General features: G+C 49.9%; 2 protein-coding genes across 7 annotated transcripts; one reads left to right on the forward strand and one right to left on the reverse strand.

Annotated features, from left to right (window-relative positions):
* Positions 1–1,412: 1,412 nt before the first annotated feature.
* LOC118628320 (cytochrome b ascorbate-dependent protein 3) lies at positions 1,413–10,810 on the reverse strand. 5 transcript variants are annotated; one of them, XR_004959278.1, is made up of 8 exons: positions 10,653–10,808; positions 7,787–7,894; positions 6,399–6,598; positions 4,816–5,024; positions 4,154–4,308; positions 3,510–3,666; positions 2,459–2,884; positions 1,413–2,188 (listed from the first exon to the last, which is right to left on the reverse strand). XR_004959278.1 is itself a non-coding variant. In XM_036259187.1 (7 exons), exons 3-7 carry the CDS (start codon positions 6,580–6,582, stop codon positions 2,861–2,863), a joined length of 729 nt encoding a protein of 242 aa, XP_036115080.1. In that variant the 5' UTR covers positions 6,583–6,598; positions 7,787–7,894; positions 10,653–10,808; the 3' UTR covers positions 2,355–2,860. The 5 variants fall into 5 exon arrangements, 4 of the variants coding, with proteins under 4 accessions (XP_036115080.1, XP_036115082.1, XP_036115081.1 ...); XM_036259187.1 differs by lacking the exon at positions 1,413–2,188 and having other exon boundaries at positions 2,355–2,884; XM_036259189.1 differs by lacking the exons at positions 1,413–2,188; positions 10,653–10,808 and adding an exon at positions 10,455–10,473 and having other exon boundaries at positions 2,355–2,884.
* Positions 10,811–11,264: 454 nt separating this feature from the next.
* On the forward strand, positions 11,265–17,853 carry TMEM138 (transmembrane protein 138). 2 transcript variants are annotated; one of them, XM_036258929.1, is made up of 6 exons: positions 11,265–11,322; positions 13,568–13,830; positions 15,123–15,294; positions 16,898–16,973; positions 17,245–17,353; positions 17,809–17,853. In XM_036258929.1, the coding sequence occupies exons 2-6, from the start codon at positions 13,703–13,705 to the stop codon at positions 17,813–17,815; spliced, it is 492 nt and encodes a 163-aa protein (XP_036114822.1). In that variant the 5' UTR covers positions 11,265–11,322; positions 13,568–13,702; the 3' UTR covers positions 17,816–17,853. The 2 variants fall into 2 exon arrangements, with proteins under 2 accessions (XP_036114822.1, XP_036114823.1); XM_036258930.1 differs by lacking the exon at positions 17,809–17,853 and having other exon boundaries at positions 11,266–11,322; positions 17,245–17,793.

Raw genomic sequence — 17,853 nt, forward strand, 5'->3', positions numbered from 1 at the left:
AACAGAGCTTCTGCTTCCTCTGAGGGACCTTATTCTAAGTGTGTCAGCAAGTGGCCCCACTGCTGAGACTTCACTCCCTGGTTGAGATGATCATGACCCATCTCCTACCACCAGAGACCCACAGGCCAGGTCTGCACAGCTGGACTGGTTCCACTGGGATCCCCAATCCTGTCCTCCTCCTGATACACACCACACCCGGTGGCTTGCTTTTCTCAGCACTGAATAGAATCCACTGATTCTTCAAGAATCAGACGGGCAGACAGAACACCAAAATGAAAAGAAATCATATGGTAAGGCTCATGGTAGAACAGAAACTGTGCCCAGGCCAGCTCCTGGGTCTCTAGAGCAGCGGTTCTCAACCTTCCTAGTGCCGCAACCATTTAATACAGTTCCTCGTGTTGTGGCGACCCCCAAGCATAAAATTATTTTTGTTGCTGCTTCATAACTGTAATTTTGCTACTGTTATGTCTTAGGCAACCCCTATGAAAGGGTCGTTCGACCTCCAAAGTAGTCGCAATCCACCGGTTGAGAACCGCTGCTCTGAACGCTGCTCTGGAGCAATCACTGCTGGTATTGCTGAGCTGGTGCATGGCAGACAGGACAGCACACTCCCGACCCATACTCAGTGCAGGGGAACAGATACAGGGACTGGTGTGGACTCACATGGACACGGCTTGGGATCCTGGTTCTGCTTCAAAGCAGCTACATAAACTCAGTCCTGTTATTTAGCCTCTTGGAATCTGGAAAGTCAGAATGGTACCCATCTCATGGGGATGTGAAAAAGGATTCAAATGAATTGATGGTGAAGCCCCCCGCACAATTCAGGGTCTCACTCACTGAGTTCCTGTTATCACTGGTGTCTGCATCCAAGTCCTTCCAGGTCATCTGCTCCACCACCAGGGGGCATCTACAGCTGGTCACACTGAGAGGGGGGGCCCCCCCATCACTCACTTTGCCTCAGCTTGGCTGCAGGCTCCCTCAATCCCTGGCTTCTCTGACCAGGGTCTCCTGTCCCATCAGCCACCCCATGGGTCCCCTGACCACAAGGCGCAGTTACCAGTGTGCACAGACGCACACACCCAGCAGCAGGGAAGGAGACTGACTTCAGACACCTGGCCTGTGGATCCCAACTCTGCCACTTCCTGGTTGAGTAATCTCGGGCAAGTCACTTATCCTTGTGTTCCAGAGTATACAACAGGAAACATTTCCTTCCTCGTGAGATAATGAAGTGCTCAAGGGCCATTCACTGTTAGGGACATGCACGCATTCAGGAGTAGCATGTGACTCCAGGAAGACAATCAGAGGGCTCTTTGGTGCCTTCTGTCTTGTCCCTCTTAAGGTCTCAGGGTCAGAACTGTCCTGAGGCTTTTACACATTGCTCATTTAACCACAGTCTCATTCAGCAGAAAAGGCTTTGATTCTTAAGAACATGTTTAATGAAATCAGACTTGGTAAACAGGCAGAATGTCTACCCTTATGGTAAAGAGGGGTGGTCATGTGACCGAGGTGCCTGGCAGTCATCGCAGTGGCTTTGGAGTCTTCAACCACTAGAGAGGTTCAGTCATAGTCGTCCTGCCAGCATCTGGCCACGTGGGGTTGGGGTGGCCAGTCGGCCTCATTGCCACTGGCCAGAGAGTAAGCACACGCCGGACCCCAGGCACCATGCTGCTTGTCTTCCATACACAGCAATGTGGCACCTGAGACCCAGCAGGACTCATCTGAAGGAGACAGGAAAAGCCATAGTGCCAACATGTAGGGGAGGAGCCAGACTCCTCCCTCCCTCCCTTTCACACTCTGGCATGATGCACAGGACAGGGTTTGGCCATGCCAGCAGCCACTGTGGGCGGCAAGTGAGACACTCCGATGCTCAGCAAAAAACACCTTTGAAGGTGACCATGGCTCCTAAGCCATGCTAGGTACAAAGCACCACACCTTTGGCATGTGTCACGGTGAGCTAGAGTGTGAAAATTAGCTAGCCTAAGGCCCTGCCAAGAGAGCAAGGTTGAACCTGCCTGGGATCAGGCAGGGAAGCCCTCAATGGCGAAGGAAAGTAAAGGTAGTCTGAGGCACCCCTGCTCCTCATCACTGTTGGGACAGCAGGTTACCAGGGCTTGTTGGGCTGCCTGACAGTGACAGGCATGGAAGTCACAGGGACAGGCCAGGATCCAGGTCCCAGCTGTAGCAGCAGCTAGAAGAGGTGGAGCCACAGTCACCATGGACTCAGACACAGAAGGCAGAGACATGAACCAGAACTGCAAAGCGCAGTCAGCGCCTCAGCTTCTCTGCACAGGCTGCTCTGCCATTCTCCCCTCTCATCCCCCCCTCCCATCCCCTCCCTTCCCTTCCCTCCCAATGCTCCCGCCAGCCTCATGTCCAGGTGGGCCAGATGGAAGTAAGGGCAGAGGAAGCCCGCCCCGTGGTGGGTGCCTAACTGCACACATTCAAGGGGAAAGCTCACGGGCATATCGCCTCCCTCACTTTTCACATCACAGATTGCACTTGAGTCTGGCCCATTTGAGCTGTTGGGATTTCCTACCACATCCGAGGTGTCTAAAGGGGAAATCAACTTGACTTCAGCCAGCGATCAGGAGAGGTGTGAGCAACCATGGCGAGAAGGGCCTGTGGAAATGGAGGACCTCAGGAGTCGATGCTGAAATGGGTGCAGAAGCCAAAGCCACGAAGAAAAGCAGCGAGCAGAGTTGATGGAGAGAGCAGGCCCGACACGGAGTCAGGGACAGGTGTAGGCTCAGAGCCCACAGCAAGTCTGCTGACAAAACCAGACGGAAGCCCCAGGAAGAGCAGAGCTTCTGAGGGGAGTCCAGACTGCACCCCCAACTGCTCCTGGGAGCCCCTTTTCGCTTCACTCCCTTTCACGCAACAGGGGCTGGAAAGACAGGCAGATGCACGGGGGTTAATGGCATAACATCAAAATGGCCCTTGACCTGCAGGCATCACACCAGGTCTGAGCTGTTCACACAGACCCCCAGCCTGCAGGGTAGTCCCCACCCAAGTCACCACATCTTTCAAGGAAGCCCCAAAGTCCCTCAGCCTGATACACACCCCATCTCACCCATCCCTCAGATGCCTGAGTGGCCAAGAACAGGCAAACCTGCCAGAGACGCTCCCATCCCACTAGACTAGCCCCAAAGCTGAAAAAGTAGAAGTTACAACCCCCCTCATCATGCTCAAGGCCTGCCTTAGGAAAGATAAGGCCACGCTTCCCTCATGAAACCACAAGAACTTGGGGGAGTAACCCCTGTCCTCTCCCAGGGGACAGTCCTTCAGGAGCCCGGAGCCTGAACCCCAGAGCCTGAGCTACTACGATGGCGGGGATATGCTGGGCTGACGACCAGTGCGCCCCATCAGCTAACCTAACCCCACCTTCTGGCTACTTGGTTTCCCACCACATTACTGGATTAGTCTTCCTGGTAAGACCCAAGCCTTTCCTGATGACCCTTCTCTAGACCCAGCCCCACCCCAACCTGGCATGGGAGACCAGGACCCCATACCTGTCCTTCAGTGGTGATCCCCACTTGCGGGCGTTTCCAAGACGAAGCCTGAAGGACATAGAGCACCAGCAGCCCGAAGATCACCACCAGCATCCCAGTGCTGTTGGCAAAGACAGCCTCACCGGGCAGGCTGGAGTACGGCTTGGTGGCATTTTTCCTGAAGATGATGATATAATGGGGGCCCTTGAGAGACTCTTCCACCTGTTTTACCCAGGGGAGAATCAGTGCCACAAACAGGGTGGGAAAGCTTCAGGACCTGGGACCCAGAATGTTGACCTATTTTCTAAGTCCCAGCCACAACAAACACCTGCAGAATGACTTTTACCTGTGAGGGAACTCTGTGCCTCGGGTCCCTCAGTGGCAATGACAACAGTATCGATGTTGTAAGGCAATTAGAGGATTAAATTTAAGGTGCTTAGAACAGTTTGACACATAGTAGGTGCTAAGTCAATCTGATGTGAGAGAAATACCTACTGACCAATTTACCAATCTCAACCTAAAGAAAGACCATCACCTTCCAGATCAGGAATGCACCAACTCTACAGGCCCCGCCTCCTTTCAGTGGGTCCTGTGATCATAGGGCACATCTTCTGAAGACCCTATTCTTTCCCTCCACCTTAGTGCTGCGGCCCCATACCACTCACAGGCTGAAGAAAAGCTTCTCGTTAATGCCAGAAATGACAGACGCAATGGCCAGAGAGAGGATGGAAGCTCCAAAGAAGACGTGGAGAGGTTTAAGGAGGCTGCGCAGCCACACGGACGCCCAGGGCAGCAGGAAGACGGTGAAGCCCAGGAACCACTGTGGACACAGGGAGAAGTACCTGACCCACCTGTGCGTGACCAAAGGCACCCCACCAGTGCCTCCTACCGGTCCTAGAACTTTTCCCTTCTTTCCCAGCTCAACCCTCCCACCAGGAATTGTCCCAGCACCATCGAGCTTCTTCGATGTGGTTTGTTTCTCTTACACAAGTAAGAACCTTTTACGAAATACTTAGCTACAACCCCACTCTCCTGCAAACACAGTCATCCTGGTTTGCCTCTGCTTCCTTCCAGTCCTGGCTCATAAAACTCCCCTGCTCAGAGCACTCTGGGATGACAGACAGGCAGTGTGATGGGTCAGAGCAGGAACAGGGTGAGTGCGGGAACCACCGATCTCCCATGGCCCTTTAAACTGCCCATTCTACAGGGTGTGCCCTGCAAAGGCCATCTCCAGGCAATGAGCAGAGGGACTATTTGGTGCAGATGTAAGCGAAGCCATGGCTGCTATCCAGCAGTGGGAACTCAAAGGAAGGTGGAGAGCACCCACCTGGCAGGCGAAGAGGAAGACGGTGGTGATGCCCAACCAGCTGTGCAGGGAGTAGAGGTTGGTGATATTTTTATTGTTGTGATATCTAAAGACAGCCACCAGCCCCAGCACGGTCAGGATGAAGGCCATCAGATGCAGGGATGCGTGGGTGATTTTCCAGGGCAGCTTGGACCCCACCCATGACTGGGGCAGGCGGTACACCAGTGATGCTGCAGGAGAGAGCAGTCCCAGGGGCTCAGCCTCCTCCCCTTGTGCTCACCACACATTGGGGGAATTACCCTGACATGGTCCCACACAGCCTCCCATCGAGAAGAAGGAATTGCTAAGACATTGATATCTACTGGTCAGTGCCTTCTTTTTTTTGTTTGTTTGTTTGTTTGTTTGTTTTGTTTTTAATCCTCATCCGAGGACATTCTTCCATTTGTTTGTACAGATAGAGTGGGAGGGAGAGAGAGAGGGAAACATCGATGTGAAAGGGACACATCGAGTGGCTGCCACCCGCACGACCAACCAGGGCTGGGGACAAACTGCAACCGAGGTACATGCCCCTAGCGGGAACCGAACCCGTGTCTCTCCGGACCGCAGGCGGACACTCTAACTGCTGAGCCAAACTGGCCAGGGCTGGTCAGTGCCTTCTATCCGTGCATCACTTCTGGGACACCAGCCAGCCATGAAGGCGGGAGAGAAGGGACAGTGATGAAAAGGGAGGAGCAAGTTTCTTGGACCTGCCCTTCCGTCATTAGGATACTAAGGGTGGCTGAAGTTTTACTGGAGCACTTTTTTATTTATTTTTATTTTTTATGTGCACTTTTGTAGGTTAAAAACCAATGTCACTCATTATCTCATCCAGCTGAACTCTCACAAGCTCAGTTATCAAGAACACAGGCTGTAAGGTTAGATAACCTAGGTCTGCCTCTTAGCTATTTGGCATCTTCTTTTTAAATCTGTTTCCTCATTGTAGAATGGGTATAACAATAGAGCTCACCTCACAAGCTCCTTGTAAAAACAAACTGGGATGATGTATCTGAAGTACATGAGGTAAGCTGCTATGATCATTGTCACCATCATTCCCAAGGCCCAACTCTGAATGCATGAGGCAAAGATGGGTCTGGCAGGAGTAAGCAGATCCCTTATGTGAGGATCCACTATGCCATCAGAGGCTTCCTGTTCCCTAGAGCAGGGATGGCAAACGACAGCTCACAGGCCAAATCCAGCCCACTGCCTATTTCTGAAAATAAAGTTTTATTGGAACACAGCCACGCATGTGTTTTCATGTTGTCTGTGGCTACTCTCACAATACAGTAGCAGAGCTGAGTGACGCAACACAGATCACATGGCCTGCAAAGCCTCAAGTATATATTACCTGGCCTTTTATAGAAAAAGTTTGACAACTCCTGCCGTAGCGATCTGTAAAGCTGCCCTTCTCACTATCTCTTCCTCCAAATGACACCTGGGCCCAAAGATAGCCCAACCCACCCAACCTCCTGAACCCAACAATGACAAAGGCCAGCCCTGCAGAGGGATTGCTCTGCTCTGCCCAGGCCTGGGCCACAGCATGTCTGCCATGCTGACCTCATACTCACCAGCACTGTAGACCACCACCATGCCAGCAACCATGAGCACCGGGTGACAGTTGAACATGAGTATGCTGCCATCCCAGGCAAATCCACCGTGCCAGCTATGCATCCAATAGATGGTAAAGAGTATGGATATCAAGCCCAGGGACGACAGCGCCAGGACAGACAGGTGAAACCATCCCGCAGCCATTCTGGACCAGGCAATCCTAGAAGAAGCAGCAAGCGCATGTCCCTGCTGGCTCAGGTGCCCCCACACACCAGCTGAAGACCTTGCTCTTGGTCTGAAGGGTAGACACTTTTTGTTTCAGTTCCCCTGCCATCAACCTGGGCACTGCCCCATGAGGCCATCACGGTTAGGTGGGCCTGATCTCTGGTTAAGGACGGGGACTGAACCAGAACCTGGCAGCACACAGTACACCCAGACAGGCCTGGGGCTGGCCCTGAGAGGTGTCTCCTCTGATGTGGCCAGATGTCAAGGCTCTGGGCCCAGAGCCCTTGGATTAGTCTCCCCGCACAGGACCCGATGGTAAAGAATTACCTCCTCACAGAAAAGAAGGGATGGGAATCAAACTCCAGGCTAGATCACACGAATGCCCAGGCCCTCACTTCTAACATCCGGAGGCAAAGTCACAATCAACAAGGAGCAAACACACTTCTATTAGGCCAGCCATGAGAAAGTCCCTTGGGCTCCCACTTCTACAGAAAAGTTCTTCCCCAGATGGTGAACTCTGTGGACCAGTCCTCCCAATGGGGGAGGTAAGATCAGGCCTTTACCCACACTCTACACCTTGAATTGGGTGATGGCCCTGGGCTAGTCCCCAGGCCTGAGACTTCTCCTTTCTCTTCTTCTGGGGAAAGTCCAAAGGAGAAAAGGGGAAGCAAGAACTCATGGTCTAGAAAGCAAGAGTTTACAGCACAGCCTCATGTAAAGTAACTGTGGTGAAATGACATAAAATGAAACCACTTCTACCAAAGGTCTATTGATATAGACAAATGTTAAGTTCCTACGGCATCTCAGCAATGTTAAACGAAACATTCAAGGACCCGCTTTCTGTGGAAATTTTGAGATTTCCACATGTACTTGATAAACTCAGAAAGCAACTCTGGTCTCAGGCATGGAGAATGTGAGGCCCGGAGCAGCCACCCTAGGAGCCAGGCAAGTGGGCATGAGGTTAGCGGTCAAGTGCACAGTCAAGGACCACCCTGGCCTTCAGCTAATGTGTAGGCAGCATGGCTCCAGTTCTCAAGGCAATCACACTATCCCATGGACTCACACAAAGAAGGTGACACTGTGGCTTCCTGCATTTGGGGTCCCTCGATCTGAACCAGCTAACAAAGAGGAGGACCCTAAAATAGCCAAGAATTCCCAAGGAGATAAACTCTTGCCTCCTTACCTTGAGATCTAGAGTCTGGCTGACAGGGTGGTGGTCTGGGCTCTAAATCTTAGGAAGTGAGGCCCCTTGAGCAGATCACTTACCACGTGTAGGACTCAGTCTTCTCAACTGGAAGAAAGGCACGGCAATAAGAACAGAATTCAAAGACAGGCAGCTATGAGCAGACATCACAATGGAACCTTACACACATGATGCCTTTTACTCCAATTAACCTTGTGAGGAGTTATCATCCCCATTTTATAGATGAGAAAACTAAGACTCAGAAAGATTAAGTAGCTGGCATTTAGACCCAATAAGTGAGCAGGGAGTTTCAAACCCATATTTGTTTGGCTTCAGGGCCCATGTTTTCCTTGACCACAGGTTATCAGAAGGTCAAGTGAGGAAATGTATGTAAGGACACTGCGAAAGTAAAGTATTATACTTTTCTTAGTAAGGTCACAGCACTTCATCCTATTAACAAAAACCTGAACTCGTGGGCCTCGTGCCTGCCCAGGCCTCTCAGTGGCCCTGACTCTATGCTGGGCCAGCTCTCTCCATGCCAGGTGTCCACTTAACCAAAAACAGACACTGAGCTCTCATGTGACGACCCAAGTTGGCAATAATCTCTGATAAAGGGTGACCTGAGGTCTGGGAGGATAAAACAAGTTTCCGTGAGACTGGAAGGAGAAAATCAGGCCATTAGCTTCCTAGAAGCTTCATGATTCAACTACTGAGCTCAGAGTTGTCCCCTTAGTTCCTGCAAGAGCAGAGGAAATTTCAGATATTCAGCCACCCCCACCGCCAGTGAAGTGTTGTCAGCATAAAGGACCTCTTGGTCAGTAGGCTCCATTCATCAAACATCTACTTTCAGCATTTTTTCCTCTCTTAAAGGAAAAAATAATACAATCCAAAAGGGGCTGTATCCTTTGGATTACTGCTCTGGGACAGTCTTGGAACAGATTTGGGGATTTTCCTGACAGAGGCTGTCAGTACACAGCACACAAATGAGCCCTTCCTCTGCCTGAAATAGAGAGCCAAAGCAGAGAAAAAGGAACAATGCAGTGAAAATTGCAATCCAAATGCTAAGAATATCCTCTCATTTACCCTGAGAGCAGGTTGTACTAATTTCAGGATGTGCTCCCCACAGATGGTCTCAAATTCCACCCTCACTCTGTGGGGCCCCCCTTCTAAAACAGAAGTCAGCAAACTCTTCTGGGAAGGGCCAGGATGGTGAATATTTTAGTCTTCGAAGGCCATCCAGTCTCTGTCACAACTATGTCATCAACTCTGCTGATGTAGTGCAAGAGCAGGCATAGACAATACCTTCACAAATGCATATAGCTGTGTTCCAAAGAAACTTTATTTATGTACACTGAAATTTTAGTTTCATATGTCACAAAATATTACCATTTCATGTCTTTTCAACCATTTAAAAATGTGAAAACCATTCAGGAGAACCACATTTGGCCGGTGGGTGAAGTTTGTTGACACTGATTTAGAGTCTACTCTCCAACCTAACACTCTCTGCAATTACCTTGGCAGAAACCATTCTCCCAGGCTGCACGAAAACAGATCACGCCCTGGGATAGAAAATGGGTATAGGCATACCTCGGAGATATTGTGGGTTCGGTTCCAGACAATAGCAGTGAAGCAAGTATCAAAATAAAGCCAGTCATGTCTTTTTACTGGAGGGTCTTGCCTTCGTTTGTAAAAAACGCAACAGCTGTGAAGTGCAACAAAGCAAGCGCAACAAAGGGAGATATGCCTGTGTATCCCATTTAGCCCTTAGATTTAGGAAAAGGCTCTATTTCAAACTCTTACAATGTTCCTTTTATAATTTAGGACTATAAATAGATGAAAGAACAGTCTTTGTGTTGCTCTCCCTTCCCAGATGAATAGTGGGGGCTTTAAGAATCCAGAATCTCAAGTCCTAAACTCAGAAATATTGGGCTCAGAGTGCTCTCCTTGGAGGATGCCCATGCTCTCCTTTTCTCAGGTGTGTACTTTTGCTCTTTAAACTCTAAGGGTCCCTGTAAGACTTGCAACCAGGAGAGCAGTGGGAAGTGGCAGCTTGTCCTGGCCCTACTCCCTGAACCTCTCTCCAAGGCCCCCTTTTCTCTGACTTTTCAGTGGGCCAAAGCAGCCCAGCCTTGGCCACATGTCACTATGACTTCTACTTCTCCGTGAGTCCACACAGCCCTGTGTGGCTCACTTCTTTCCTATAACGTGTCTAGAAAGCCAGAACAGCACTGCCTGGGCTCTCCTCCATTGCTTCTTCTAGCCTAAGCCTTCCTTTGTTTCACTGTCCCAACTTTAATAAACGTATTCTCAAAAAAAAAAAAAAAAGAAAGAAAAATACTGGACTCAAAGAAGAAATGGGACTTGGCCAAGGTGAGTAGCTGAGCTGGTACAGGAATCCCTGTTCACTGCCACTCAGCTCCAGGGACTCCTCACTTCCTGGTGCAGGTCCTGTAAAGTCTGGACTTAGGAGTGAGGGGCCCCACGTTCCAGTCAGGAGGTAGATAAGCAAAGCCCTCCTTAGCGCCAGAGGGATTCCAGAGCCACCCTTCGGACTATGCTGTGCGCTGACTCGGGGTGTCGGGAAAACCATTCCGGGAACACCGCCGGGGCCAACCCCTGACTCCTCTGCTGGGACCAAGGAGGTCAACATTAAGGTGAGGGGCACCACCTGCTGACTGCAGCTTCTGAAGACATTCCGTGTCTTTACAACCACCACTGGTGGAAGGATGAGCACGGAGAACGGAGTCCGTTTCCTAAAAGAGGAAACTGAGGCCGAGCGAAGGGTCGCGACAGTGCGAAGCGAGGTAGCAGCGGCGGCAGCACTCGAACACAGGTCCCAGAACTCCCAGCCCGGGCTCTTTCTCACCCCCGAAACTTCAGTGGGACGCAGTGAAGTTCGGGGTCTCCGAGACCCGCCTCTGCCATCCGGCGCGCGCCGCCGTCCTCGAGGTTCCTAGGTGAATGGAGCCGGAGCCTCCGTGAGAAACCCGCACACCCCTGACCCGGCCGCCCTAGAACAGAGCGGCCGGGCCGCTCCGCCCTTTTATAGGCCCGCAGCACTTCCGGTCGCGCGCGTGGCCGCCTGGGAAATGAAGTCCCGAGTCGCCCGCTCCTAGCGCGCCAAGCGGCTGGTTCCGACTCCGCTTCCTCCGCGGGCGTCTGTTCCCCAAGCCCAGGGCCGCAGGGACCAGCAGCGCCGTCGCGGGTCTGCCCTGTCCCTCACCCCCATCCTGTGGAAGCGGAAATGTTCGGGCCGACACGGAGCCTCTGGCCAGGGTCTGGCTCTCAGCTGGCCCGACGCGGGCGGGGCGGGAGGCCTAGGTCGGCGGCAGGGAGGGCCCGAGAGGGGTGGGCTCAGGAGAGCGGGGACCCAAACATGGCGACGCGGCTGTCCACACAGCGGGCAGAGAAGGCCGGTGATAGGCAGGTAGCCCGGCGCAGACGGAGCCCCCCGCCTCCATCTACTTCCGGAATTTAAAATCGGTTTCCGGAAGCCCGGGCGGAGTCCCCATGACAACCGACGTGGGGGCTTTGAGGTGAGCGTGCTTGCTGCCTAGTAGATGAGTGTCTAGAAGTCGGAATTTTTGTTACATTGTTTTGGTTTTGGGCGTCTGGCCAAGGCAGCCCCATTCTTAAAGTGGATTTGGGAAGGTGCAGGAAGTGCCCTGGGGACGAGGGGAAGCGGCAGCGAGCGGTGGACTGAGCCCGAGACGCCCCATCCTTCCGCAGCGATGGCGGGGGCGGGGGCGGGTCTCCGGGCCGGCCGCACAGCGGCCCTCCGCTGGCCTGTGCAGGAGCGGCTCTGAGCCCCGCGTGGGTGTCACACCTGGTCGTGAATCCCGGCGCTGCTCTCCGACTTGAACTCTGACTCTGCCCTTGCCCGTAGGATGGGGGTAATTCCTGCCCACCTTGCAGAGTAGCCGCGAGGGTTAGAGGAGGTTATCTTGGTTGACCAGTTAATTGTGGTGCTGGTAACTAGGCGATAACTGTCACTGTGTGAGGAGTGAGAAACCGGGTTCATGCATCCACCCAGGTGGGACTTCACCAGGTGACGTGGGCAGGTTCCTTAACCTCTCAGAGCCTCTGTGTAAATGGGGATTATAATCATAATAACAGCTACTGCTCAAACTGGGTGAAGGAGTAAATAAAGTAATAAATATGCAAAGAGTTTGTAAATTGTAAAACGTTTTACAGATGCTAATTTAATCTCAGTCTCAACACCTAAAAGCATTTTGAAATTTGTTTATAATATAATTTATTGTGTGTTTTGTTACTCATCATCTGAGGATATTTTTCCAGAAATTTTTTTTTTCTTTATTGATTTTAGAGAGAGAGGAAGTGAGAAGGAGAGAGAGAAACATTGTTGAAAAAGAACATCCAGCCCTGGCCGGTTTGGCTCAGCGGTTGGAGCGTCCGCCTGCGGTCCGGAGGGACCCGGGTTCAGTTCCCAATAAGGGCATGTACCTTGGTTGCAGTTTGTCCCCGGCCCTGGTTGGTCGTGCGGGTGGCAGCCATTCTATGTGTCCCTTTCACATCGATGTTTCCCTCTCTCTTCCTCTCTCTCCCTCCCACTCTATCTGTACAAAAAATGGAAAAATGTCCTCGGGTGAGGATAAAAAAAAAAAAAGAAAAAGAACATCCATTGTCAGCCTCCTGCATGCCCCCCACTGGGGATCAGGCCCACAACCTGGGCATGTGTCCTGACCAGGAATTGAACTGGAGACCTCTTGGTGCATGGGTTGACGCTCAACCACTGAGCAACACTGTCCGGACTCCATAAATTTTTTAGAATGGAAGGGAGGGAAAGGAAGAGAGAGAGAGAAACACAGCAATTGGTTGCCCTTGCACCACCCCAACCAGGGCCAGGGATAGAACCTGCAACCCAGGTATGTGCTGTTGACCAGAAATCAAACCCAAGACCCGTCAGTCCATGAGCCGATGCTATAACCGCTGAGCCAAATTGGCCATAGCTGAAATTTATAAATTTAATCCAGATGGAGGGGTCACAGGACACCCCCAGAGCAATTCCTGAGTCTTGTAATATATGGAAGTAAAGGTCCAGCTCCCCATACCTGGTACCAGCTGTGTTGCTACCATACCCTTACACACGCAGTTTTGCAGGAGAGCACTATTTCCCCTCAGCCTTTTCTGCCTACACCACTTCCCACTTCTTCTGTGCCAACATTCTCCCACTTGGTTACATATCAGCCTATCAGTAATGTAAGACAGCTTTGTGTAATAGTTAAGAGCTCACAGACTCTGGACCCAGACCGCCTGTATCTGAACCCCAGCTCTGTCACTTACTAGCAATGTGACCTTGGACAAATTATTTCATCTCTCTGGACCTCAGCTGTCCCATCTGTAAAATGGGGAGAATAAGAGTGTATCTTCTACCTCATCAGGTTATTGTAAGATTTAAATAATATTAGTGTTTAGTCCTTGGCACATTGTGATATGTAAAAGTTTGCTGTTGCAGTAAGTATTAGTATTAGAAGTGGTATAATTACATGACCAGTCACTCCTTGTAGTGCTCCTAGATTCCTTTGGACTCAACAGTGGTTAGAAAGAGCTCTAAGTTTAGGTTTCTAGCATGGAGAAAGGTTTCAGGGTGAGGGTGCCTAGAAGGAGTGACTAGTTGGGGTTTTTGTTATTGTTGTTGTCGTTGGTTTTATTCACTGATGTATTGCAAGCACCTAAAATGGTGCCTGGCACATAATAGGTCTTCAGTAAATATTTATTGTATTAGTGAATTTTTAACCACTTTTATTCCCCCCTCAACAGGATCTTGTCTTAAAGCAAAAGAAACAGTTCTGATTCTGAAGAACGCTTCTCCCTCAGTGCTGGGGAGAGAATCAGGAGCTGTTTTCTGGGAAGCTGGGGGATGTGCCTTTGGGAGCCCGAGAGAACAGAAGGAAGATGCTCCAGACCAGTAACTATAGCCTGGTGCTCTCCCTGCAGTTCCTGCTGCTGTCCTATGACCTCTTTGTCAACTCCTTCTCGGAGTTACTCCGAATGGCTCCTGTTGTCCAGCTGGTGCTCTTCATGTGAGTTCGTTGGGTGAGACTGGACAGCTAAACCCAAGCAGTTTGAAGACCTTGACAATCATGATTTAACATTTTAAAGTTATTAATAGAAAAATATTAAGGAGAAAAAAATTTCACATTGTCCTGGGGTACATAGACATGTCACCGGTCCTCTTTTTCTATACTTCTGACAAGGGTCTGGGATACAGGGAGCAGTTCACATCAAAAGAAGGGTCAGACTGCTGACCCTATCGTTCTCTACATCTATAAGTAGAAATATTGTCTTACATTGCCATGAAAGAGGATTGCAGAATGCAGGTTAAAAGGGTAATGGTATTAATAATATACGTGAATCTCATAAGAATTAAGCTGTTGGCATTTTCCTTCACAGTAATATATAGAGACTCCATGAGGCAAATTCTAGACAGAAAACTACAGTCTTAGGCATGGTCTTCCTTCATTCAACAAGTATTCATTGGCCTGCCAGACTGTTCTAGTTATAGTGGTAAATCTGACAAGTACCTGCTCTCATGAGGTTTCCATTATATGGCGAGAGAAAAGGAATATATATATTTATTTTATTTTAAAATTTTTTCTTTATTGATTTTAGAGAGAGAGGAAGGGGAAGAGAGAGAGAGAGAAACATCAACAAGAGTGAACACCGATTGGCCGCCTCCTGCATGCCCCCGTCTGAGGATTTGGCTTACAACCTGACCAGGAACTGAACTGGTGACCTCCTGGTTCATGGGTCGATGCTCAACCACTGGACCACACCAGCTGGGCGCTATATATAGTTTTTTAAAAAATAATTTCAAATAGTAATGTCATGTAATGGATATAAAGTAGTTGGGGTGGGGAGGGAAGCGCTACTTTACGTAGTGGGGATAAAAAAAGTCTTTCTGAAGAGGGGACATTGGAACTGAGACTTGAATGGCACTAAGGCACCAGCCATGCAAAGATCAGAGAGAGTGCATTGCTACCTTGCTAGGTGAAAACATCTGATAGGACCAGGTGATGTGACTGATGGGGCTGCCATTTTCTGAATGTGAGGAGGAAACCAGCTTCTTCTCACAAGTGCCTAGGAGGTTTGTTAAGAGAGTGTCAGAGCAGGAAAGCCTTGTCTGTGGACTGCAACTCAACGGATGGGGCCAGCTTTATGTCATTTGGGGCCCAGAGTGCATGCTCCCTCGGGGGGGTTTCAGAGGACTCTGTCACGGGAAGGACAGACCTCATGGTGCTCCTTAGGACTTAGGGCCAGCTCTTGGGTCCTCACACAGGCGTTCACTGGGCTGTACTTTGTTTTATGTCTGCAGCATCCAGGATATTGCAGTCCTCTTCAACATCATCATTATTTTCCTCATGTTCTTCAACACCTTCATCTTCCAGGCTGGCCTGGTCAACCTCCTGTTCCATAAGTTCAAAGGGACCATCATCCTGACAGCTATGTACTTCGCTCTCAGCATCTTCCTTCATGTCTGGGTCATGGTAAGAGTGGAGCTGTGAATTTCTGAATCTTTAAAGGGCTAGGAATATCTTTTCTCTGAGAACACAGCATCATCCTTGTACATTGCACAGAATCATTGATAAGAAAAGGTGAAATGAATGTGGCCTGGGCTGGAGCTAGGTATGTGAGTTTCCTACGGCACTTCTGCCCAACCTTATGTGTTGAAGAACAGCCTTAACCAAGAGTCAAGGGAGATTGCTGAAAAATTCAGATCACCTTCACCCCCAAATAACTCTACTGGGGCTAAAACGGGAATTTAAATGTTTCATTACTAGCTGTTTGGGTTTGTGTTGATACAGAGTATTTATAGACCTCAGTGTTCCAAGGGAAATAGCCAAGCAAGAGTGCTGCTTGCCCTTTTGTGCTTCATGCCCTCTGCTGCAACCCATCACACTAGGAGAACCAACCTCCAAGATGCCTCTTTTTTATCCTCACCTGAGGACATTTTTTGATATTTTGTTCAGAGTGGGAAGGAGAGAGAGAGAAATATCGACGTGAAAGGGACACATCGAGTGGTTGCCACCCACACGACCCAACCAGGGCCAGGGACAAACTGCAACCAAGGTACGTGCCCTTAGCAAGAACTGAACCCGGGTCTCTCCAGACCGCAGGCCAACGCTCTAACCACTGAGCCAAACCAGCCAGGGCCAAGATGCCTCTTTGGTGCTGATAGGCCTCAGACCACATCTAGTTTTCATGGTTTCAGATTCTTTCTGCTTCACAGATTCTTCCATCTTTGGGTATTCCATGTTTTTCAAGTACTCATTTTGATGGAATGCACTAAAACCTCAGGGTTATCTAGTCATTTCTGTACTACAGCCACCTTCTCAGACTGAACCTTCCGCTAGGTTGCTCTGTGACTCCATGGAGAATAGAGCTGTGAAGAAAGGGGAGCCGTGCCAAAGCCTCCAGGTCAGCAGTCGCAACCTAGGGCCGCAACCCCTTTGGGGGTCCAATGACCCTTTCACAGGGGTCACCTAAGACCATCGGAAAACACATATTTCCAATGGTGATTCAGAACAGTAGCAAAATTACAGTTATGAAGTAGCAACAAAAATAATTGTATGGTTGGGGGTCACCACAACATGAGGAACTGTATGAAAGGGTCACGGCATTAGGGAGGCTGAGAGCCACTGCTCTAGGTGCTTCCTAAAGATTGTCTCTGCTCTGGTTCCTGGAGCCAAAATAGGTCCTGGCTTTGCACTATAAAGCTGGTAATCTGATTAAACCCTCAGTCCATTGAGCCTTTATCTGACAGGAGCTGAGTCTGAGATTTTCAAGGCAAGATAGTGACCAAGAGGAACTGAGATAATGTGTATCATTTCTCTTTGGCTGAGGCTATGGAGTAAAAGGTAATAAATAGCTTAGTTCAAACTTCCTCACTCAAGGTTAAAAGGGTATTTACTTTACAGCAAAAAAGGGAGCTTGAGGCACCATCGAGAAACAAAACTTAGGGCTATGGGAAGAAAGAGGGGTAAGAGCCTGATTTTAAACCAAGTGGCATCTCTACAGCTAACCCAGTTGGAAATGTTAGGGCCTCACCTGGCCATTAACCTTTCTTATTGTCTACTGTGTCTCCTTCAGAACTTACGCTGGAAGGACTCTAACCGCTTTGTCTGGACAGATGGACTTCAAACGCTGTTTGTATTCCAGAGGCTAGGTAAGGACCAAGCAACCTCAGGCCTCACTGTGGTCACACCTATGGCTCTGGCGGTGAGGTCCTTGATCCTGGCTTGCCAGCCCACCACAGCTGGTAGGGGATGGGTGGAATAGCCACACCTAGAACAGGAAGGATTACTGCCCTCTGCCTTGCTGGGAGAGTCACTGAGAAATCTTGAGACAGGGACCCTCAGCCTCCTTAGGTTATATTCTGAGCTGAAACAAATACTCAGGAGCATCCCTGCGGTTTCTTTTCTGCTTATTATTCACAGCGGCAGTGTTATACTGTTATTTCTACAAACGGACAGCTGTAAGACTGGGCGATCCTCGCTTCTACCAGGACTCTGTGTGGCTGCGCAAGGAGTTCATGCAAACCCGAAGGTGACTTACACACTGATGGTGCCTTTCCTTCCTGACAGCAGCCACGTTTGCGGCTCTGCAAGGGGGAAGTTGGCCCTATGCACCAGAAAGCAGCTTGACTTTCCCAGGACAGGCTCTGGCCAGTTGTGTTCAGCAGCCAAGAAGCAAGACACCCCTCTTGCAAATTAAAGTGTTCCCAATACAGACTCCAGAACATACATAATCCCGTCCTGGCCTCCTGTCTCAGTTTTGCCCCCTTTCCTTTCTGCCCCACCTTCCTCACAGGGCTTCTTGGCTTTTATCCTTGGGGAGCTTCCCACTTAGCCTGGTACAGGCGCTCCCAGCATCTATGATTCTTGCACCACAAACTGAGGACCAAGTGATACAAAGAGGGATGTTTCTGTGCTCCTGACAGCACACCTTGGACATTTAGATTTTATACCTAAGACACTCTTTTTTTTACATTTTATAAATAGGAAATAAATTGAATTTTTCCATAAATGGTGGAGTCCATCTATCTC

The sequence above is a fragment of the Molossus molossus genome, unplaced genomic scaffold (assembly GCF_014108415.1).
Source record: "Molossus molossus isolate mMolMol1 unplaced genomic scaffold, mMolMol1.p scaffold_m16_p_13, whole genome shotgun sequence".
In the NCBI taxonomy this organism is placed as follows: domain Eukaryota; kingdom Metazoa; phylum Chordata; class Mammalia; order Chiroptera; family Molossidae; genus Molossus; species Molossus molossus.

Excerpts from the sequence above, each read along its gene's own strand:
- LOC118628320 (XM_036259190.1), bottom strand. The coding sequence starts at position 6,582 with ATGGCTGCGGGATGGTTTCACCTGTCTGTCCTGGCGCTGTCGTCCCTG. Across the intron at positions 4,309-4,815 it reads TCTTCCTCTTCGCCTGCCAG|TGGTTCCTGGGCTTCACCGT; the intron begins GTGGGTGCTCTC and ends CTGTGTCCACAG. Across the intron at positions 2,885-3,509 it reads GGATCACCACTGAAGGACAG|CCCCTGTTGCGTGAAAGGGA; the intron begins GTATGGGGTCCT and ends CTGTCTTTCCAG.
- TMEM138 (XM_036258929.1), top strand. The coding sequence starts at position 13,703 with ATGCTCCAGACCAGTAACTATAGCCTGGTGCTCTCCCTGCAGTTCCTG. Across the intron at positions 15,295-16,897 it reads TCCTTCATGTCTGGGTCATG|AACTTACGCTGGAAGGACTC; the intron begins GTAAGAGTGGAG and ends TGTCTCCTTCAG. Across the intron at positions 16,974-17,244 it reads GTTTGTATTCCAGAGGCTAG|CGGCAGTGTTATACTGTTAT; the intron begins GTAAGGACCAAG and ends TATTATTCACAG.